At 44.9% G+C, this 24211-nt stretch overlaps 1 protein-coding gene across 1 annotated transcript in view; it reads right to left on the reverse strand.

Annotated features, from left to right (window-relative positions):
* MARK1 (microtubule affinity regulating kinase 1) overlaps positions 1 to 24211 on the reverse strand; it is a 209098-nt gene that overhangs the window by 126458 nt on the left and 58429 nt on the right. The window contains exon 2 of the mRNA XM_040351418.1: positions 3230 to 3433. Within this exon, the coding sequence (XP_040207352.1) occupies positions 3230 to 3433 (204 nt within the window). The remainder of the gene's footprint in view (positions 1 to 3229; positions 3434 to 24211) is intronic.

Below are 24211 nucleotides of genomic sequence, written 5' to 3' on the forward strand. Positions count from 1 at the left end.
CCCCACGGCTAGTCCAATAAGAAAGTGCAGAACGCTTTGCGCATGCACAGTAGGGAACCAGGACTGAAGCCAAAAGTCTTCACTTCCTGGTTCCCTTACCAGGAATGGCGGCAGCAGCACCCGGGAGTCGATCCAAAGATTGGCTGGGGTGCCGACATCAGGGACTCCCTGAACAAGTAAATGTCAATATATTAAAAGTCAGCAGCTACAGTATTTGTAGCCAATGACTTAAAAAATTCACCCAGGCTGGACCTCCTCTCTAAGTTCTATATATTCTTATAGGAAGATTGTTGTTGAAACTATTGTTTAATGACAGGATCTATTTAAAGCGGAGTTCCAGCCTTTTTTTACGTTTATTAAAAGTCAGCAGCTACAAAAAGTGTAGCTGCTGGCTTTTAATAAACAGACACTTACCTGCTCCACGGTTCCAGCGGCGCGCCGGCCGGGGCTCCGCTCCTCGCCCCCCCTTGCCGGCCGGTGTCTTCATTCCTAGTGTGGGCACCCGGCAGTGACAGCTTTCGGCTTCACGGCCGGGCACCCACTGCGCTTTAGCGAGTGGCACTGCGCATGCGCGAGCTGCGCGGCGCTGTCCGATTGGACAGGTGCTCGCCTACAGGGAGGGGCTGCAATAAGGCGATTAAGCTAATCGCCTTACCAGCCCCTTGGCGGAAGGAGGAAGTGGGACAGGAAGTCCCCTTCTCCTGAAGCCCCCACTCCCCCCCCAAAAAAATTACATGCCAAATGTGGCATGTAAGGGGGCGAGGAGTGGGTTAAGCGGAAGTTCCATTTTTAGGTGGAACTCCGCATTAAAGTGATTGTAAAGGTTTTTTTTGTTTTTTTAAATAACAAACATGGTATACTTACCTTCTCTGTGCAAGGCTTTTGCACAGAGTGACCCTGATCCTGCTTTTTTGGGGTCTCCTGATGGTGCTCCTGGCTCCTCCTCCGCATCAAGTGCCCCCACGGAAAGCCGCATTCCATAGGGGCACCCATGTGGGCGTGCTTACGAATCCTGCTGCTGTGTCCATTGACACAGACAGCAGGACCTGGCCTGCTCCCCCTCGTCATTGGATCCCGCTGCTATGAATCTATCCAATGAGGACCCAAGACAGAGGCTGGAGCTACTGGGCTCGTTCTCATGGCTAGAACGATTGGGTTCAGGTAAGTGTAGAAGGGGGGCAGCTGCAGCAAAGGAGGTTTTTCACCTTAAAGGGGTTGTAAAGATACAATTTTTTTTTCCTAAATAGCTTCCTTTACCTTAGTGCAGTCCTCCTTCACTTACCTCATTCTTCCATTTTGCTTTTAAATGTCCTTATTTCTCCTGAGAAATCCTCACTTTCTGTTCTTCTGTCTAACTCCACACAATAATGCAAGGCTTTCTCCCTGGTGTGGAGTGTTGTGCTTGCCCCCTCCCTTGGACTACAGGAGAGTCAGGACGCCCACTAGCACACCGCTCCTTTCTCTATCTGCAGCGTAGAGAGCGTCCTGATTCTCCTGTAGTCCAATGGAGGGGGCGAGCGCAACACTCCACACCAGGGAGAAAGCCTTGCATTACTGTGTGGAGTTACAGACAGAAGAACAGGAAGTGAGGATTTCTCAGAAGAAATAATAACATTTAAAAACAAAATGGAAGGATGAGGTAAGTGAGGGAGGACGGCACTAAGGTAAAGGAAGCTATTTAGGGAAAAAAAAAAATTACCTTTACAACTCCTTTAATGTATGGAACACATTAAGATGAAAAACCTTGAGACTTTACATCTCATTTAAAGTATTTTAGGCAAAAAAAATTAAATAATGCAATACATCTCAGCAATACATGCAGATTCTCCCATGTTTTGGGAAGGATTTAGAAAGGTTCCTTCTCATTTTGTGTCTTTGGAAAAGGCATACAGAGAATCAGGACACAGACAATAAAAATAAAACAATTGACTGGGATTTTAACCATTGCTTACTAGATCACAATCCAAATAAATACAAGTTCTGGCTCTAGATACTTTAAAGTGTACCTTCAATAAAAAAAAAAAGAGAAAGTCTGCTTCGTTTCCCCCCCTCTGCCACTCAAATAAAAAACTAAGAAAAGAAAGAACGTTTACAAAGAAATATATATATAAAAAAAAAAAAAAAACAGCTGACGGAATTTAGATCCCAACAGGACAAAATACATGTATGTAGTCTTTTGCCCCATCTTCCCAGGTGCCCTGTAACGTTAGCTGGCATACACACAGCCGCCTGGCGCTAGCAAGAAGACGGCAAGTGAACACCTGTCTTCAGCTCCCAGTATTTGCCAGATGCCAAGCATCGGCATGAGGAATGCAGTGGGAGGTGACGCTTGTCAGCCGTGGGCGTGCCCCCCTCCCCCAGCAGCCATGAAATGAGGAGGGGGGAGGCATGGTGGGGGAACCTGTGCAATATTGCAGCTAGTGTAAAAGGGCATATAGGAAGATCAAAAACTGAATGCTTAAGCCCTGCTCCACACCAATGCGACTTGCCATGCGACCTAATGCGGGGGTTCACCCAAAAATAAATTTTTAACATTACATTCAGCCGAGCTGTCCTAATGACAATCGGCTGGTTTTTTTTTTTCGTACATACCGTATTTCACCGCTGCTTCCGGGTATGTCTTCTGCGGGACTGGGAGTTCCTATCTGATTGACAGGCTTCCGACCGTCGCATACAGCGCATCACGAGTTGCCGAAAGAAGCCGAACGTCGGTGCAGCTCTATGCGGCGCCTGCGCACCGACGTTCGGCTTCTTACGGCAACTCGTGACGCGTAGTATGCGACGGTCGGAAGCCTGTCAATCAGATAGGAACGCCCAGTCCCGCAGAAGACATACCCGGAAGCGGCGGTGAAATACGGTATGTACGAAAAAAAAAAAAAAAACAGCCGATTGTCATTAGGACAACTCGGCTGAATGTAATGTTAAAAATGTACTTTTGGGGTGAACCTCCACTTTAACAGTTCAAAGTCGCATGACAAGTCGCACCCCATTTGCAGCAATGGAACCGTTCACACCTTTGAAAACGATTCCTGCACAATTTCTGTGCGACTTGCATTGACATCTGTTAAATGAAGTCACAGATATCAGATCTATGAAAATCACACTACTTTAAAATCACGCTGAAGTAGTGCGACTTCAAAACCGCACTGGTGTGAACCAGGGCTTAGAAAAGGAATGTTTTTCCATATTTTCTTTAGTTTTTTTACAGTTTCAAGCGCCTTGTACTCACCTCTCTCCCCGTAAGAACATGTCTGGCCAATTTCACCTTGGCAAAATTGCCTTTGCCGATGGTTTTCAGCAGGCGGTAGTTTCCGACGTGCGGCTGCTCGTCGGTGGTGGAGGCGATGGAGTTCCGGCATCGTGGGAGGCTCTGTCTGCTGCTTGACTTTGTTGGAGGAACGAGAGGCTCCGGGTACCCGTCCAGGGACGTGTGCTGCAAGGCAAGGGGAAACATTTTAGTATACCAGTCATCAAGCAGAGCAGTCACATTCAGTATAAGGGCGGTTTCCTGTATACTAAATACCAAACCTACTTTAGTGCACACAGATAATCACTATAATGAAAGTCAATCCACAACCTGAAGAAACTTCAGGATAATTAAAGGAAAGAAGAGACGGAGGTTTTACTTTGTCCGGTGGTTCCATTGATGAAGAACTCCAGTTACACGAGCAATGCCCAGGCACTGATCATGTGATCTCTGCCAAAAGGGACTTAGGCCAACATCCAAGCACAGGTATACAAGTAAGGGCTGGTTCCCACTAGTGCGCTGTGTGATAATCGCATGTCATTCGCACCGCACTGCAAATCACATGCCCGGACATGCAGAATCACGTATGTTTATGTCAGGGCTCGACAAATCCCGGGCGCCGGGATTTTTTGTGAGCTGGCTCCATCTGGTGGTGAGCCGTTGGTATTACAAGTTATTACCACCAGATGTGTAAGCTGGCGCCATCTGGTGGTGGCCGTTGGTATTACAAGTTAAGCATTACAAGTTAAACAGCAATTCTAATGTAATTTTTCACTATTTTCACTGCCATATTCTTCCCTCTAATTAGAACCCCCAAACATTATATATATTTTTTATCCCAACACCCTAGAGAATAAAATGGCGATCGTTGTAATACTTTCTGTCACGCCGTATTTGCGCAGCGGTCTTGCAAGCGCACTTTTTTTGGGAAAAAATTACACTTTTTTTAATTAAAAAATAAGACAACAGTAAAGTTATCCCCATTTTTTTTAATATTATGAAAGATAATGTTACGCCGAGTAAATTGATACCCAACATGTCACGCTTCAAAATTACGTGCGCTCGTGGAATGGCGTCAAACTTTTACCCTTTAAAATCTCCATAGGCAACGTTTAAAAAACTCTACAGGTTGCATGTTTTGAGTTACAGAGGAGGTCTAGGGCTAGAATTATTGCTCTCGCTCTACCAATCGCGGCGATACCTCACATGTGTGGTTTGAACACCATTTACATATGCGGTCGCTGCTCACGTATGTGTTCGCTTCTGCGCGCAAGCTCGTCGGGACGGAGCGTGTTTTCTGGCTCCTAACTTTTTTAGCTGGCTCCTAGATTCCAAGCAAATTTGTCAACCCCTGGTTTATGTGATTCTGCACAGAATCACCGCGCCCTGCAGCAGTAAATCTGCTATAGGACAGTCAGCAAGCAGTTAATATTGCAAAGGATTTGTGGCCACTAATAACAGAAATTTTTAATTTTTATTTCTTTGTGTCAATTCTTCAGAGCCCCGTGCCGTGAACGGCGGCTCCCGCAAAATATCTCGGCGCTGGAAGGGCTTTGCTTTAAGGTAAGTTTAACATAATGTGTGAGTGCATTTGCGTTGCCCACCAACACATTATGCCTTTACCTTGCAGGTACAAAAAAAAAAAAAAACTAAAAGCAATTAAACTTTATTATTAAAAAAAAAAACAATGGGCCAGATTCTCGTAGAATGGCGTATCTTTGCGGCGGCGTAACGTATCCGATTTACGTTACGCCGCCGCAACTTACACGGGTAAGTGCTGTATTCTCAAAGCACTTGCTCCGTAAGTTGCGGCGGCGTAGCGTAAATCGGCCGGCGTAAGCCCGCCTAATTCAAATGTGAAAGGGGGGGGGCGTGTTTTATGTTAAACTACTGTGACCAGACGTGATTGATTGCGCCGTCTATGGAAATCTCCCAGTGTGCATTGCTCCCAATACGCCGCAAGGACGTATTGGTTTTGACGTGGACGTAAATTACGTCCAGCCCCATTCACGGACGAGTTACGCAAATGACGTAACTTTTTAAATTTTCAACGCGGGAACGACGGCCATACTTAACATTGGCTGCGCCTCATATAGCAGGGGCAACTATACGCCGGGAAAAGCCTAACGTAAACGTCGTAACTTTACTGCGTCGGCCGCGCATACGTTTGGGAATTCGCGTATCTAGCTAATTTGCATACTCAACGCGGAATTCGACGGAAGCGCCACCTAGCGGGCAAAAAAAAAAATGCAGTTTAGATAATGGATATCTATGCGTAACTGATTCTAAGAATCAGGCGCATAGATACAACGGGTCGGATTCGGACTTACGACGGCGCACATGGCGCTACGCCGTCGTAAGTCCTCTGAGAATCCGGGCCAGAAGTTTTTTATTTTAAGCTTTCTGTATGCATCTTAAAGTTGAACTTTCTTCTAATGCTCTTCCAAGCACAATTACCATTCGGATTCAGATCTGGAGAAAAGCATCACTCCACCCGCTTGCCAATTGTTCTACACAAATCACTTTATCCTGACAGTTAAACATTTGTAACCTTAGATCTTACAACTGGTAGCCAAAAAGTCATTGAATGACCAGTCTCAGTGAGGATTTGGTTAGAGGTTGCCAGCTCTTCCGCTTTCCTCGAGGTGATGGGTTACAGCATGATGAAGAAGAAAAATTCACTTACTGAATACCGGTCTACCGAAAATAAAACATTTCAAGTAGCTGTCTTGCATCCTTTAAAGTGATAATAAACCCTTTCATATACCCAGTAAAGTGACTGGCCTCAGGTGATACACAGAGAAGAAACAAATCCTTCTACATGTGTTGTACCTTTTTATCTGCAGCATTCTCTTCTTTACAGGCTTCTAAAGCATGCATTTTCTTAGCTCAATAGGTTACACTCGGCACAGAACAGAGAAGAGAGCCGAGTGTAATCTGAGACCTAAGTGGAAGGAAGGGACACACCCCCTTCTACGCAATCTCATAGGGAAACCATGCACAGCTGAGGCTGACAATCACCCGCTGTGTACCAGGAAAGGGATTGGGGCCCTCTGGAGATTCCTTGTTATTAGCATGACCGATGGTGTACACGTCACAGCGGTTGGCTTTCAGGTGAGGCGTCCCCTTATGTTTCAGTAAAAAAAAAAAAAGAACCTGTCACAGCAAAATGCTATCAATTAGCAAAAAAATTTTAGCAATTAAAGCGGAACTTTCAGCATGTGCAGAACAGGATGAGACAGTCTATTACTGCATTTTAAACAGCATAGTCACTTTTTGTATGCGTTACACAGCTATACATGCAAAAGGGGCCAGCCTGAAGTGATCTAGGACGACATAATTTTCTGACCAAATTACCACTTTAAGTTATGTGGCGGCCATCTTGGTAGAAGCATGGCTTTGCTTCCACATCTCAGAGCCTCCAGCAAGGAAAACAATAGGCAGCCCAGTAGTGACATTACCAAATCTCTATAAACTTTTAGCCAAAGGTGCCTTGGATATGCAGCTATGAGACCTTTGGCACGAGAGTGCCTAGACAACCTCACTATGTTTCAGGAGGAATTCCAGATAAAAGTACATTCAGGACAATGTTTAAGCACAATCAATATTTCTAGACGCTGCCTCCAACATAATAAATCTTCACTTTCTGAGTTCATGTCTACTATAACCAATAAAAAGGGTCAAAAAATGCATTTGACCGAAATAGTAGCCATGGGTTTGCTTCTATTTTTTTTTAAAAAAAAGTCATCAGCCTGCTAAAACAAAAAACAAACAAATCCCTCAAAAAACAAACAAAAAAAAAACAAGATCTGACCAATTATCATCTTTTTATTCTACAGGACCTCTGCCTCAGAAACTATGTTTTGAGGGTTTTAAATCACTCTCTAGCTCAAATTACAAATTTGTAGCATGTGCAAAAAATGAAATTGATGCTTTGTTGGCAAACTGATTAAAGACCTAAAGAAAGCTGTGTGAAGATTGCTTAAAATGGTTGAAAACCTCCTAAATGAACAATGAACGAAGCTCGTCCTTCCATAGTCTGTATTTGCCTCAGTCCAAAGTACTAGTGTGAGTACCCCATCAATGTCGTCAGCCCCCCTCCCAGCCCACCACAGCGATGTCCTCTGCTCTCCCTTCACATGGAGCGGGAGGCAGGGCAGCTCTGGATGGAGGGCAGGAGAGGGAGCTGCCAGAGTTATCTTTTTAAGTTAATCAGCAGGTGATTGGTTGCCAGGGCTGCCCTGTTCTTAGCAACCAATCACCTGCTGATTAACTTCAAAAGGTAACTCTGGCAGCTCCTGCTTCTGCCCTCCATAGCTGCTGTGCCCCCTGCTTGTGTTTAGAACTGCTCTGGCTCCCTCTCCGCTCTGCTGTGATAATGATAACAGTGATGGTGGTGGCTGAGGTGAAGAACTGCATCTAAATAATGGGACCACGGATGTCCAGATGGGACAGCATTTTCGTTCAGATTTACCGATACCTGGTCTATGCCAACCACCAGCCAAGATGTTCCCCCTCAGCTCCAGCACATAGCACGTGATTGACAGCCTCAGCTGTGCATGTTTCCTTATGAGATTGTATAGAAGGGGGTGTGTCCATTCCCTCCTCTCAGGTCTCAGTTTACACTGAGCTTTCCTCTCTGTGCTGTGCAGTGCGTGACATCAGATCCCAACTCCCTGCCTTCTGGAGCCCAGAAATGCTGTATAAATTCTCGACTTTGAAGAGCTGTATAGGAAAAAAGGGCTGCAGATAAAAAAAAGGTACAACTTGTAGAAGGATTTCCTCTCTGTGTATCACCCAAGGCCATTCACTACACTGGGTGTATGTAAGGGTTAACAACCACTTTAAAACTCTTCAAATGCTGTATAGACCTGTGCTGTATACACCGCTCTTTAATCTGCAGCCTATTTCTACAATGACTGACAGTAGAGCTGCACGATTAGTCCTCATTAGGCCTCGTAGCGACGGAGTCCGCCTGCTCCCGCCAGCTCATCGGGAGATCGGTCCGCAGATCTCTGCTGAGCCGACGGATGACAAGCTCCTCTCTGCTCACTGACATCCGACGCTCCATAGGCATGCATGGAGCGGCCGTTCAGGTCCGCGGTCAAAACTGACAGGCGGACCTGAACGGTCCGTCCGTGTGAATGAGGCCTTAACCACTTAAGGACCGGACCAATATGCTGCTACATGACCCAAGGGTTTTTTACAATTCGGCACTGCATCGCTTTAACAGACAATTGCGCGGTCGTGCGACGTGGCTCCCAAACAAAATTGGCGCCTTTTTTTCCCCACAAATAGAGCTTTCTTTTGGTGGTATTTGATCACCTCTGCGGTTTTTATTTTTTTGCGCTATAAACAAAAATAGAGCTAAAATTTTGAAAAAAAATGCAATATTTTTTACTTTTTGCTATAATAAATATCCCCCAAAAACATATATAACATTTTTTTTTCTCAGTTTAGGTCTTATACTTATTCTTCTACCTATTTTTGGTAAAAAAAAAAAAAAAAATCGCAATAAGCGTTTATCGGTTGGTTTGCGCAAAATTTATAGCGTTTACAAAATAGGGGATAGTTTTATTGCATTTTTATTAATTTTTTTTTTTTTTACTACTAATGGCGGCGATTTTTTTCGTGACTGCGACATTATGGCGGACACTTCGGACAATTTTTACACATTTTTGGGACCATTGTCATTTTCACAGCAAAAAATGCATTTAAATTGCATTGTTTATTGTGAAAATGACAGTTGCAGTTTGGGAGTTAACCACAGGGGGCGCTGTAGGATTTAGTGTTCACCTAGTGTGTGTTTACAACTGTAGGGGGGTGTGGCTGTAGGACTGACGTCATCGATCGAGTCTCCCTATAAAAGGGATGACTCGATCGATGCAGCGCCATAGTGAAGCACGGGGAAGCCGTGTTTACATACGGCTCTCCCCGTTCTTCAGCTCCGGGGAGCGATCGCGACGGAGCGGCTATAAACGAATAGCCGCGCCGTCGTCCCGGATGGCTCCCCGGGGGAATCCGACCGCCGCATGTAGCGGGGGGGGGGGTCCCGATCGGACCCCCGACCCACGTCTAGGCAGGCACGTACAGGTACGTTGATGTGCCTGTCCGTGCCATTCTGCCGACGTAAATGTACATGCGGCGGTCGGGAAGTGGTTAATTGTCAAGAATCGTTATCGCAATCTTTTTCCTGTTGCGATTTTTGACACAGGGTTTCACGATCTTTGACATGAAAAGAATTTCCTCTCTGCACTCAGCCAAAAGTCAAAGTCTGGGCAATCTGCCAAGTTTTGAAAACATTCTTTATCAGTGGAAAGTTAAGTCCAAACATTGTATCACATCAAAGGAATAAACTTCTGTATGTAAATTAGGGAACGTTTAACCACTTAAACACCAAACCTTTTTCTGACAGCTCTTTTTTAAGTTAAAATCATTATTTTTTTTGCTAGAAAATTACTTCGAACCCCCAAACATTATATATTTTTTTAGTAGAGACCCTAAAGAATAAAATGGCGGTTGTTGCAATATTTTATGTTGCACTGTATTTGCGCAACAGTCTTTTTAAATGCAATTTTTGGGGAAAAAATTACTTTTTAACAAATAAAAAAAAAATAGTCAGTAAAGTTAGCCCATTTTTATTTATTTTTTGTATAAATGTAAACGATTTTACGCCGTGAGAGAATCGTGATCTTCATTCTATGCAAAAAAATCGTGATTCTCATTTTGGCCAGAATCGTGCAGCTCTAACTGACAGCATCCGATTTATTTTGGCTTTACCGGATAAATTCAAAATAGAGGTGGTAGGATCAAATGGGAAGGGCTCCAATCTTTAGGTTTTCATAAAGAATCCCCGGCGACGTCACCGTATAGGACCGAAGGAAAGCAGACACACACACACACACACACACACACACACACACACACACACACACACACACACACCGGATATCAATATCAGGGATGGAATCCTTTTATATAAAAAGCTGTATGGGTGACATTGAGAATAAGGAGACCTCTGAGCATCAGCAGAATTATTTCCAGAATTGTATCTAAAGAGCCATCAATATCCAGAGAGAAGTCCACTGCAGATGAAACCCAAAGCCATCGAAACGTGGAGTCATCCTACTTACATCTGTATTGCATTGCAAGTTATAGGAAAGTCAAGCAAAGCACAGGAAATGGGAGCACAGCGGACTGTGAAGAAGGAATCTTGTGCAATTACCCCACAGACACAAAACGGAATTTACTATTATAGTATCAGAAGTATTAAATTTAATAGGGCACGTCAAATTTGTATTTTCTACACACTGTTCCCATAAAACACCGTTTTCCCCCTTTTATTTTTAACCCCCCCCCCCCCCCCCATTTTAGTGACGCTGATCACCTACAGCCTTTACTTGGCCCCTTCCTGTTTACTCCAACCATTTCAGCTTTGGAGACACATCATTACTCTAGCCCAGTTGTCTCCAAACTTCATCCTGGGGGTTGTATGTGGCCCTTTGCTTGCCTTTTTTCTAGCCCCTGGGGCACTTTTCCTCCCTCTGATACAAGGGCCAGAAAAAGGGCACTATGCCTCCCCCTGACACCTACAATGTGGTACTATTCTTCCCACTGACCACAATGATGGAGCACTATTCCTCCCACTGACACCTACAATGTGGTACTATTCTACCCACTGACACCATCAATGTGGTACTATTCTACCCACTGACCCCAATGATGGGGCACTATTCCTCCCACTGACACCTACAACGTGGTACTATTCTTCCCACTGACCCCAATGATGGGGCACTATTCCTCCCACTGACACCATCAATGTGGTGTCCGATCGGCAGGAGGGCTCTGTGATTGGCCCTCCTGATCACATGACTGGCTGTGTCCAATCACAGCCTTCATGTCATGTAAATAGAGAGCCGGTTGCTCGGCGATCGCTCTCCTCTCCTCACATAGAAGTTGTCAGTGAGGAGAGTGGATCTCTACAGCCAGCCAGTGATCAGTGAGTATGAGACCTTTTTTTTACACTGATCACCAGTCTAGTGTCCCCACACAATGTAAAACAAAGTCCCCGATATAGTGTCCCCACACACATGTCCCCACACAGTAAAAACACCCGTCCCCCACATATGTAACAGTAAAATCACATGTCCCAATGATCATCTGCACACATCTGTCCGTGATCACACAAAAAAATTATACACTTAACGGGATTTTTTTTACCAAAGACATGCAGCAGAATTAATTTTGGCTTAAATTTCTGACAAAATTCGATTTTATTGGATTTCTTTTAAAATAGAAAGAAGAAAATATTGGGCTAGATTCAGGGAGGGGGACGCAAGTTTGTGCGGGAGTAGCGTATGTTATTTACGCTACGCTGCCGTAATTTAGAGAGGCAAGTGCAGTATTCACAAAGCACTTGCTCCGTAAGTTGCGGCGGCGTAGTGTAAATCTGCCGGCGTAAGCCCGCCTAATTCAAATTGTCAAGAGGTGGGCGTGTTTTATGTAAATAAAACATGACCCCACGTAAATTACGTTTCTCATGAACGGCACATGCGCCGTCCGTGAACGTATCCCAGTGCGCATGCTCCTAATCACGTCGCAAATAGTCAATGCTTTAGACGCGAACGTAATTTATGCAAAGCCCTATACGCAAACGACACAAAATTCGACGCTGGCCCGACGTCCATACTTAACATTGGCTATGCCTCATATAGCAGGAGTAACGTTACGCCGGAAAAAGCCTTACGCAAACGACGAAAAAAAAAATCTGCCGGGGGCGCGTACGTTTCTGAAACGGCGTATCCAGCTCATTTACATATTCTACGCTGAAATCGACGGAAGCGCCACCTAGCGGCCAGCGTAAATATGCAACTAAGATACGACGGCGTAAGAGACTTACGCCAGTCGGATCTTAGCCTAATTTTGGCGTATCTTGCTTTCTGAATACAGAAAGAAGATACGCCGGCGCAGCTTTGAATTTACGCGGCGTATCAATAGATAGGCCGACGTAAATTCTTGCTGAATCTAGCCCATTGTGTTTTTCCAAAATGTCCTATCTTTTTTCGCTTATATTGCAAAAAATTTAAAACAGAGTCGTGAATAAATACCACCAAAAGAAAGCACTATTTGTGGGAACAAAATGATAAAAATTTCATTTGGGTACAGTGTAGCATGACCGCGCAATTGTCATTGGAAATGTGAGAGCGCTGAAAGCTGAAAATTGGTCTGGGAAGGAAGGGGGGGCGAAAGTGCCCGGTATTGAAGTAGTTAAAGTTGCCACGTTTGGAGCCATGTAAATGCAGTCAAAATGTTTTTACAGCCGCGCCACAGAGCCTGCGAAGGAGTAGAGTGACACGCGGTGACATTGCAGGCTGTACAGTGAGCCGAGACACCTGCAGCTGTCACAGAATGGAGCCGCCAGTCTACAAATACATTTATACTCATGTAACGGCTCCGAGATCGGACACACATCCGCACCTCCATGTGACGGGAGAGAGACCGGGTGACTCCACCATGTATACCCAACACCTAATCACCTTACCCCCAGGAATAGACTGGAAGAGAACCCGCATCACCTTCAATGTAAAGATCCACCAATCAAGGATTTTTGATATTACAGAACTCCTCCTAAGAGCCAGCCTAATGCAAGCATCAGAGCTCTTGAGAGGGGTAACAATGTAGGGCACAGTCTGACATTTTCAGGACCCTGCCGGCCCCTCCCACCAGCCAGGATCTGCCTGTGTTGCAGAAAGAAGCACAGAGACCCAATGATGACATCACAAACATATCATTAAAATGGAAAGGTATTCATTCTAAAACATGGTCAGTTTTAAACATTTTGACTACTTTCTGCAAGAACCAATACCAGCCCCAATTTACATTTTCAGCAGTGCTGAAAACAAACAAAAAGCCAATTCATCAAAGGAAAGCTGTGGAAGGTCCATCTGGTTTTCCAGCTGTGATCGGAGAACGCGGCCCCAACATGTGACATTAGAGGGTCACACTCCCATAAACAGCTCAGCGCCACTCATTCCCACTTGGCCGGATCTCAGCGAGAGCCAAAATAACAACTTTCCCATGTTACAGACGTTTCTGTGGGGAAAAGAAAAATTTGGGAATTTCACTACATAAAATCATCATCTACACGGAGAGGAAACAAACGACGTTTCTGGGATTGGAAAACGAGTGCCTGCAGCAACCAATCACATTCCAGGCGGCATTTCTCTACTGCGTATTAGGAAGCAAAGTGGCCGGTTGATAAAGTTCGATCGCGTGTCGCAATTCAGCCACAAAGAACTTGGAAGCATTTAAAGAACACGCTTGCTGTCTGCTGACCAGTCATATTAGCCGTTTGGCCAACATCTCCATTCATCAATAGGAAATCCAGTTCACACCAACATATTAGTGAGCAGTACATTCGCCAGAATCCATTGCTTTGAAACAAAGATTTTGTAAACAATTCACCTTTATTAACCACTTGCTTACTGGGCACATATACCCCCTTCCTGCCCAGGCGAAATTTCAGCTTTCAGCACTGCGTTGCTTTAACTGACAATTGCGCGGTCGTGCGATGTGGCTCCCAAACAAAATTGATGCCCTTTTTTCCCCACAAATAGAGCTATCTTTTGGTGGCATCTGATCACCTCTGCGTATTTTATTTTTTGCGCTATAAACAAAAAAAAGAACGACATTTAAAAAAAAAAACACAATGGGCCAGATTCAGATAGAGATACGACAGCGTATCTCCTGATACGGCGTCGTATCTCTGAGTTGCGACGGTTGGATCTATGCGGCTGATTCATAGAATCAGGTTCCGCATAGATCTCCCTAAGATCCGACAGGTGTAAGTGACTTACATCGTCGGATCTTAGGCTGCAATCTCCCGCTGGCCGCTAGGTGGCGCTTCCGTTTGTATACGCGACAAATATGCAAATAAGGAGATCTGCCGATTCAGAAACGAACGCCCGGCCGTCGCTTTTTTTTTTACGTTGTTTGCGTTCGGCTTTTTCCGGCAGATAGTTACCCCTGCTATATGCGGCGTATCCTATGTTAAGTATGGCCGTCGTTCCCGCGCCGAGTTTTGAATTTTTAACGTTGTTTTACGTAAGTCGGATGCAAATACGGATGGACGTAATTTACGTACACGTCAAAACCAATGACGTCCTAGCGACGTCATTCGGAGCAATGCACGCTGGGAAATTTAGCCGGAGGCGCATGCGCAGTATGATAGGCGCGGGGACGTGCCTGATTTAAATAGTAAACTCCCCCTAGCCGCGGAATTTGAATTCCACCGGGGGATTTACGATTAGCCGGCGCAACTTTAGAGGCAAGTGCTTTCTGCACTTGCCTCAAAAACTTGCGCTGGCGGATCGTAAATAAGATAGATTACGCGGATCTAAAGATCCGCTGATCTATCTGAATCTACCCCAATATTTTTTACTTTTTGCTATAATAAATATCCCAATTTTTTTTAAAAAAAACTTTTTTTTTCCCCTCAGTTTAGGCCGATACGTATTCTTCTACGTATTCTTGTAAAAAAAAACGCAATAAGTTTGGTTTGCTAAAAAGGTATAGCGCCTACAAAATAGGGGACAGAATTATGATTTTTTGTTTATAAATTTTAATAATTTTTTTGGCGGCGATCTGTGATTTTTATTGGGACTGCGACATTATGGCGACACATCGGACACTTTTGACACATTTTTGGGACCATTCACATTTATACAGCGACCAGTGCTATAAATATGCACTGGTTACTGTATAAATGTGACTGGCACTAGGGGGTGAGGAAGGGGTTAAATGTGTGCCCTGCATAGTGTTTCTAACTGTGGGGGGAGGTGACCGATCTGTGTCCCTATGTACAAGGGACACAGCATCGGTCTCCTCTCCCTGACAGGACGTGGATCTGTGGGGACCTACACATGGCTGCATTTGGGGACACAGACAGATTTTTTAAAAAAAGTATCGGTATCGGCGAGTACATGAAGTATCGGTACTTGTGCTCGGTCCTAAAAAAGTGGTATCGGGACAACCCTAATATATATTTGTTTTATATATATATATATATAATGTCACTATAAATGGGCTTGTACATTTTCCATATTTAGAATATAAACAGTCCCTCACAGCTGTCAGATGGAAGTATGGCTCTCTGAAGAGGTAAGGGAACGGGTAGGTCAGCCAAAAGCTGAAAATATTTTTTCTCTACCGCTCTAATTCTTTGTCACTGCAGGGATGCCGCTGCTGAACGCCCAGCACTGTGGGGGTAACATATTTGGGTCTCCGGGCTCTACTGCGCTAAAGGTGATCTGACAGGGACAAGTCCCCATCTCCATCCAATGAAAAAAGGTCTCTTTCCCACTCTCCCCTATTCACAGATGGCATTACAGGAAATATAAATCGGTGAAAGAACTTTTCTCAGTGGAGGAGAAACAAGGTGGCACGTCTCCGTCATCTTTAGTGCAGCTGAGCCCGGAGACAGGGCAGCCTTGCACAAGAACTTCTACAGAATCCATCGGCGTGCACATGGAATCCGAAGCGGTTAACCCCCACAGTGCCGGAAATTCAGCAGCAGGAAGAGGACAGGGCAGCCCTGCAGTGAAGATTTTTACAGAATGCATCAAACTGCACATCAAAAAAATGATTTTATTACAGGTAAGTAATGGAACTAAAGCTGTAGAGGAAAATGCATTTTTTAAGCAAAGTTTTCATTTTAAAAGTGTCAAACAAGATGAGCACACTTGCGCTGAAAGTAAACTTATCCTTTAAAGCGGGGGGGGTCCCCCGACTTACGAACACCTCCTACTTACGAACGAGACGTATCCGCCTTTCTGCGCATGCGTGGCCATTTTCGATGGCTGGCACATTCGACGGAACATTCTGCACATGCGGTTTCCAAATTACGAATATTTTCACCTTAGGAACAAACCTAAAGTCCATAACTTGTTCGTAAGTCGGAGACCCCTGTATCTAGCGAAGTGACTGGCCTCAGATGATACACAGAGATAAAAAAAAACTTCCTGCATACGTTGTACCTGTTTATCTACGGCCATCTTTCCCCTACATCAGTTCAAAGTGTAGAATTTACACAAGACCTCTCAGCTCTGAAAAGCAGGGGGAGGAGAGCTGAAGATACATCAGTGAGGAGAGCTGAGAGCTGAATGAAGGGAAGGGACACACCCCCCCCCCTTTCACACAGGAACAGAGCTGAGGCTGTCAATCAGCTGGAGGTCCCTCCCCTGTCACCTTTTTTCTTGTGGTGTCAAGAAAACTTGTCAGAAGTGATTCATGCTGATAGCAGAGGAACAAAGTCACTATTGAGGGATATGCTTTTCTCAGATTTTGTGTCTGAGGTTTACCACCACTTCCAGGTAAGAAAATAATCTTAAAAAGGTAAGCAATATTTTGCAACTGTGCTGTGTAGATTCCTGAAAGTGGGCATTAATCTGCACTCTACGTTTCATGTAAAGGTGGTGAGAGAGTGACTTTATGTCCCTCTCTATGATTGGTCATTCGCGCCTTTATTGTAATCTGGTATTGCGTCTAGTAATGAACTTTAACCAAACCTGGCTACCTGTTCACACGTCTCTAGTAAACCGTGTCTTACAGCTAAATATTGTGCATAGCCATCACCATGGCAACCAGGCCCACATACATCCTGCATTGAGTAGGCCTCAAACGAATAATTAACAGCGCAGCGTACAAGATTATTGAATGATCACAGGAGAGACCAATTTCCCCACGTCGGGGATGATGTTGTATGGATTATACATCCGAGCTTCCGAGACTTCAGACTAACACTGAAAAATAGATCTGCCGGCCACCAAGGCTGACCAAAGACATTACTCGATGGTCCAACTTCCTGCTATTCAGCAGCCAGCATGAGGTCTGATTTTTTTTTAACCACTGGAGACCCGGACCAAAATGCAGCTAAAGGACCCGGCCAGGTATTGCGATTCGGCACGGAGTCGCTTTAACCACTTAAAGACCTTAGGTGTTTTTCAGATTTGGTGTTTGCAAGACTAAAACATTTTTTTCTGCTAGAAAATTACTTAAAACCCCCAAACATTATATATATTTTTTTCTAACACCCTAGAGAATAAAATGGCGGTCATCGCAATACTTTTTGTCACACCGTATTTGCGCAGCGGTTTTACAAGCGCACTTTTTTTTGGAAAAAAAATCACTTTTTTGAATTAAAAAATAAGACAATAAATTTGGCCCAATTTTTTTATATATTGTGAAAGATAATGTTACGCCGAGTAAAATGATACCCAACATGTCACGCTTTAAAATTGCGCCTGCTCGTGGCATGGCGTCAAACTTTTACCCTTAAAAATCTCGATAGGCGATGTTTAAAAAATTCTATAGGTTGCATTTTTTGAGCTACAGAGTAGCTCTAGGGCTATAATTATTGCTCTCGCTCTAACGATCGCGGCGATACCTCACTTGTGTGATTTGAACACCGTTTTCATATGCGGGCGCTACTCGCGTATGCGTTCGCTTCTGCGCGCAAGCTCGTCGGGACGGGGCGCTTTAAAAAATATTTTTTGGGGTTTTCTTATTTATTTTTATTGATTTTATTATTTTTTACACTGAAATAAAAAAAAAAAATGATCACTTTTATTTCTATTACAAGGAATGTAAACATCCCTTGTAATAGAAAAAAGCATGACAGGTCCTCTTAAATATGAGATCTGGGGTAAAAAAGACCTCACATCTCATATTTAGACTTAAATGCAAGAAAAAAAAAAAAAAAAGGAAAAATTTGTCATTTAAAAAAATTACAACAAAAAAATTGTCTCTTTAAGAGGCTGGGCGGGACTGACGTTTTGACGTCACTTCCGCCCAGCAGAGCTATGAGGACGGGTGGGGGCCATCTTGCCCTCACTCAAGTCCTCGCTCTCCAGGCGGCAGCATCCGATCTCCTCCGCCGCTACCGACGGCTCCGGTAAGCGGCGGAGGGCGCGGAAAAGCGGCGGGAGCTCTCCCGCCACCGATAACGGCGATCTCGCGGCGAATCCGCCGCGGAGACCGCCGTTATCGTTTACACGGCCGCCCACAGAAAATATGGATACCTCAGTTGTGGCAGCGGCTGCTGCCGTTACTGAGATATCCATATTTAAAAAGAGGACGTACATTTACAATAAGCGGGTATTTAAGTGGTTAACAGACAATCACACGATCGATGACGCCGCCACAGTGAAGAACGGGGAAGCTGTGTTTACACACGGCTCTCCCCGTTCTTCAGCTCCGGGGACCGATCGCGGGACTCCAGCGGCGATCGGGTTCGCGGGTCCCGCGGTCCTGGAGCTTGGGACAGGGTCGCGGGCGCGCGCCCGCAACCCACGGCTGGACAATAGCACAGCACGTACCTGTACGTGCATGTGCCCAGCCGTGCCATTCTGCCGACGTATATGTGCAGGAGGCGGTCCTTAAGTGGTTAACTACCTCAATACAGGGCACTTAAACCCCCATCCTGCCCAGGCCATTTTCAGCGCTGTCACAATTAGAATGACAATTGCGTGGTCATGCAACACTGTAACCATGTGACATTTTTAGCACTTTCTTCACACAAATAGAGCTTTCTTTTGGTTTTGGTTTCAATTATGGGCACTGGTTGGCACCGATTTCTGGCAGTGGTGGGCAATCATTGCTGGCACTCGTGGGCACTTAATTGTAATCAGGGCACTGATGATCAGTGCCCTGGTTACATACCTAGCTGTCCCCTGTGGGTAGATGCCACTGATCGGCTCTCCTCTCCTCACACTCTGTCAGTGTGAGACCAGGAGTGCCGATTACCAGCATCTTCGTGTTTACATGTGACCGGGTGTGATTGGTCTTTACACAGATCGGGGTCACTCCCTGTCCTAGCAACGCGGTGTGTCCGCGATCGCTGCGTGGCCCTCCGGGGGCAGGCTGGAGTGGTCGTTCTGGGCGGCCATCATAGGACGTCCACCCAGAACAAGAGCCGCACCACCAAGCCATTGACGGTGGGCAGGTCGGCAAGTGGTTAAAGAAAACGTACGGCCAAAGCTCTTTTGGCTGCACTTCTGCGGATCATTTAGTTCTTCACTCCTGTGACCCAGATTCAGCCAACAGCGGGCTAAAAAGTCTTCTGTCAGCTGACGTCAGAGTCAGTCCAGGCTTTTCAGGGATCCCGACATTAACCACTTCAGACCCAGAAGATTTGGCTGCTCAATGACCAGGCCATTTTTTGCGATACGGCACTGCGTCATTCTAACTGACAATTGTGCAGTCGTGCGATGTTTTAGCCAAACAAAATGTCCTTTTTTCCCACAAATAGAGCTTTCTTTTGGTGGCATTTGATCATCTCTGTGGTTTATTTTTTTTTTGCGCTATAAAACAAAAAAAGAGCGACTATTTAAAAAAAAAAAAAAACACAATATTTTGTACTTTTTGCTATAATAAATATCCCCAATTTTGTTTTAAAAAAAGCTATTTTTTTCCTCAGTTTAGGCCGATATGTATTTTTATACAGTACATGGTAATAAATTGGTAATAAAAATCGCAATAAGCGTATATTGGTTGGTTTGTGCAAAAGATATAGCGTCTACAAAATAGGGGATAGATTTATGGCATTTTTATTATTATTTTTTATACTAGTAATGGCGGCAATCTGCGATTTTTTAATTGGGACTGCGATATCATGGCGGATACATTTGACACATTTTTGGGACCATTGGCATTTATACAGTGATCGGTGCTATACAAATGCACGGATTATTGTGTAAATGTCACTGGCAGGGAAGGGGTCAACACTAGGGGGCAATCAAGGGGTTAACTCGGTTTCCTAGTGTGTGTTCTAACTGTAGGGGGATGGAAGACTGGAGGAATTGACAGATCGTTATTCCTAGCTTGTAGGAACTCACAATCTGCCTCTCCTCACAAAACAGGTATTTGTGTGTTCACACACACGTCCCTGTTCTGCCTCTCGTGCCCGCCGGCCACATGCATCAGCACCCCACCAGTGCAGCGGGCATATGTGCACGCCTGCTATCCCGCTTAAAAGGGACCAATGTACAGCTACAGCGGTTCGCAGGATCGTGCCGACCTGCCACAGTATAATGACGGCAACTAGTCGGCAAGTGGTTAATGTCAGGACCCACCCACATGCCTGACCGGCAGCTGGCTCAGCCTCTTGGCACACCACTGACAGAATGAGCCATCCGCTCCCTCCTCGGCCAAGTGCTTCAGTGAACAGTAGAGAGGCAGAGCGAAGTGCCGGAGACAGGGATGGACTGGCCATTGGGACTACAGGGAGTTTCCCGGTGGGCCGATGGCTCAGTGGGCCGGCTTCAGTGACAGCGGCCTGGGAGTTTCTCACTTCTGCCTAATCTTGTCCCATGAGGGGGGGGGGGGGGCACCAAACTGATTATTTTTTCCCCGGGTGAAATAATGTCTAGCTTCCCCACTGGTGCTGCCTATAAGAGTACCAGTACCAGCCGTTCTACTCTAATAAAGAGTGGCTAGTGAAGGGGGAGAGGGTGCTTGGGTGGCCGGGGGGTTGCGGGAGTTGTCCGGCCGCTGTGGGATAGACCTGTCATAGTGGGCCAGTCTGGATGAAGTGCAGGGCCAAATTTTTGTCCCAGTCCAGCCCTGGCCGAAGACTAATGCCCCGCACACGCGATCGGAAATTCCGACAAGAAAAGTCCGATGTGAGCTTTTGAACGGAAATTCTGACCATATGTAGGCTCCATAGGACTTTTGCTGTCGGAATTTCCACCAACAAAAGATTAAGAGCTGGTTCTCCAATTTTACAACGGAAAAAAATCCGACACGCAAAATTCCGACGCATGCTCATAAACAATTTGACGCATGCTCGAAAGAAATTAACTTAATTTTCTCGGCTCGGCGTAGTGTTGTACGTCACCGCGTTCTTGATGGTCGAAAGTTCAGAGAATTTGTGTGGCCGTGTGTATGCAAGCCAAGCTTGAGTGGAATTCCGTCGGAAAAAAAATACAAGGTTTTTCTGATGGAAAATCTGATCGTGTGTACGCGCCATTTTAGTCACTACTCTCTGCTCACAGCAAACCTGAGAACTGAGCGATCAGCAGTCTTTGATCACTCGGGGGAAAGCTGCAGCCATCCAGGTGAATATGATTAATTATCACTTTAGATTCCTGCACTTGTCTTAACTCTGGGCAATAAAAAGCCATTAGGGCACACCAGCCTAGTGCATTACCAATGGTACCATTTAAAATGTAAAAACAGACAATTACACTCACAATGCAAGAACGTAAGGCACATAAACCAAAAGTGGACTCAATTTGTAGCTCTAGAATCTAGATCAGTCCTTCTCAACTCCAGTCCTCAAGACGCCCCAACAGGTCATGTTTTCGGGCTTTCCCTCAGATGAAATAGCTGTGGTAATTACTAAGGCACCTGTGCAAAATAATGAAAAGCCTGAAAAAATGACCTGTTGGGGCACCTTGAGAAACACTGCTCACAAACATCCAACGCAGAGCAGACGCGGACACGTTTCAAGGGTAAACCTTCTTCCTCGGAGCTTTGAGCTGGAGTTTGAGTTCAATTCGTTAGTGTATCTAAATTTTCTAGTACATCCAACACTCCCCTCCCCCCAGATGCACAATGCTGCTGTACAAAAGGTGCCCAATGTGCTCCTTCATCCAGAGTGAGCAAAAGCATTGTGAAATCCAATGTCAGAAAAATGCAGAAGCAGCATGCATGTGATACACCATTCACACGACCATTTTTCTTGACGAGAAAAATGCAATTTTTTAAATTGGTCGTTAAAAACGGTCGTGTGTGGGCTCCAGAGCATTTTTTTCGATGAGAAAAATGGGCATTACATTTTGTATATCTTGCTCTATTGTTTCTCATCGTTTTTCACATTGTCGTTTTTCTTGTCGTGAAAAATGGTCGTGTGTAGGCTTTACCCATGGGAAAAAAAACGCCCATGCTCAGAAGAAAGTTATAAAACGGGAAATTACCATAATCAGCCCAAAGGGTGGCGCCATTCGAATGGAACTTCACCTTTATAGTGCCGTCGTGCGCGTTGTACGTCACCGCGCTTTGCTCGAGCATTTTTTATCACGATCGTGTGTATGCAAGGCCGGCTTGAGAGGAATCACGTCGAGAAAAACGTTGTTTTTTTCCCATGACATGAAAAACGGTCGTGTGTACGCGGCATTACAAAAAACGGAGTGGTTGTGGGGGAAAATAGGGTGTCAAAGCAGATTTTTTTTTTTTCAGTTTTTTTAAAGAACAGCAAAATAAAAGGTGTTTTTTTTTTTTTTTTTTTTACAGCTGTGCAATTTGCGATGCAGACTTAATCCCTTGTACATGCTAATGGCATGATTTACTGAGACACCAGCATGTCCCCTGGATCCGGTGTCACTGCTTTTTCTTTGACGTGACCTGGCAGCAGCATTAGCTGTCATGGAGACATCAGCATTCTGTTTGGCTGGTGCAGGTCCCAGCGCTCCCAACTAATGGACTGTACAGCTTTCCAGGGAGAGCTTGGCACGGCTTCAGCAATGTCTACAGTGTATTACACTGCGTGCCAACCTTACGATTCTGACTCTGTGCCCTACAGGGCCTGCTGGGATCCCACCGAAGGAACACAAACACATGGGTCCTACTCAAAAAAAAAAAAAAAAAAGGGGGGGGAATCTTTTTTAAATAAAAAAATCAGGTTAACCACTTCGGCCACGGAAGGATTTACCGACTTCCTGACCAGGGCATTTTGTTGCGATACGGCACTGCGTCGCTTTAACTGACAATTGCGCGGTCGTGTGACGCTTTATGCTTGTGTGACCCAAACAAAATTGAAGTCCTTTTTTCCCCCCCACAAATAGAGCTTGCTTTTGGTTATATTTGATCGCCTCTGTGGTTTTTATTTTTTGTGCTATAAACAAAGATAGAGCAGAAAGAAAGAAAGAAAGATAGAGAAGAAAGAAAGATAGAGAAGAAAGAAAGATAGAGAAGAAAGAAAGATAGAGAAGAAAGAAAGATAGAGAAGAAAGAAAGATAGAGAAGAAAGAAAGATAGAGAAGAAAGAAAGATAGAGAAGAAAGAAAGATAGAGAAGAAAGAAAGAAAGAAAGAAAGATAGAGAAGAAAGAAAGAAAGAAAGAAAGAAAGAAAGAAAGAAAGAAAGAAAGAAAGAAAGAAAGCATGTTTTACTTTCTGCTATACAAACATTTCCAAAAAAAACACAAAAATGTATTCATCAGTTTAGGTCGATATGTATTCTGCTACATATTTTTGGTAAAAAAAAAAAAAAAAAAAAAAACACAATGGCCCGGATTCACAAAGCACTTATGCCGACGTAACTCGAGATACGCCGCGTAAGTCTATCTATGCGCCATTGTATCTATGCGCCGTGCCCACAGATAGAATAGACTTCATATGACCGACGTAACTTTCCTACGCCGGCGTATCGTGAGCGCATATTTACGCTGGCCGCAAGGTGCGCTCCCATTGATTTTCTATGCACATATGCAAATGAGGGAGATACGCCGATTCACGAACTTACTTGCGCCCGGCACATAATATACGCGGTTTGCGGAAGGCGTACGTACGTCCGGCGTAAAGTTATTCCACATATAGGAGGCGCAACTCATGCAAAGGTATGGACCAGGGAACAGAGCCGTCGTATTTTACGTTGTTTACGTAGTACGTGAATAGGGCTGGGCGTAGGCTACGTTCACGTCGTAGGCAGTGATCCGTCGTATCTTAGGGAGTAGTTCTGACGTGATTCTTGCGTCCACGGGACGGCGCATGTGCCATACGTTATTCGTATCTTTATGACGCTCAGTCCATCATTTACATGGGGTCACGCCTCATTAGCATGGCTCACGCCCACTTCCACCTACGCTGGCTTACGTTGAGGAACCCAGCGTGGATTTGGGGGCGAGTGCTTTGTGAATCCAGTGCTTGCATCTGTGCGCTGCATCGGTGTAGCGTATATTAGATACGC

The sequence above is a fragment of the Rana temporaria genome, chromosome 4 (genome assembly GCF_905171775.1).
Source record: "Rana temporaria chromosome 4, aRanTem1.1, whole genome shotgun sequence".
NCBI classification, from domain to species: Eukaryota; Metazoa; Chordata; class Amphibia; order Anura; family Ranidae; genus Rana; species Rana temporaria.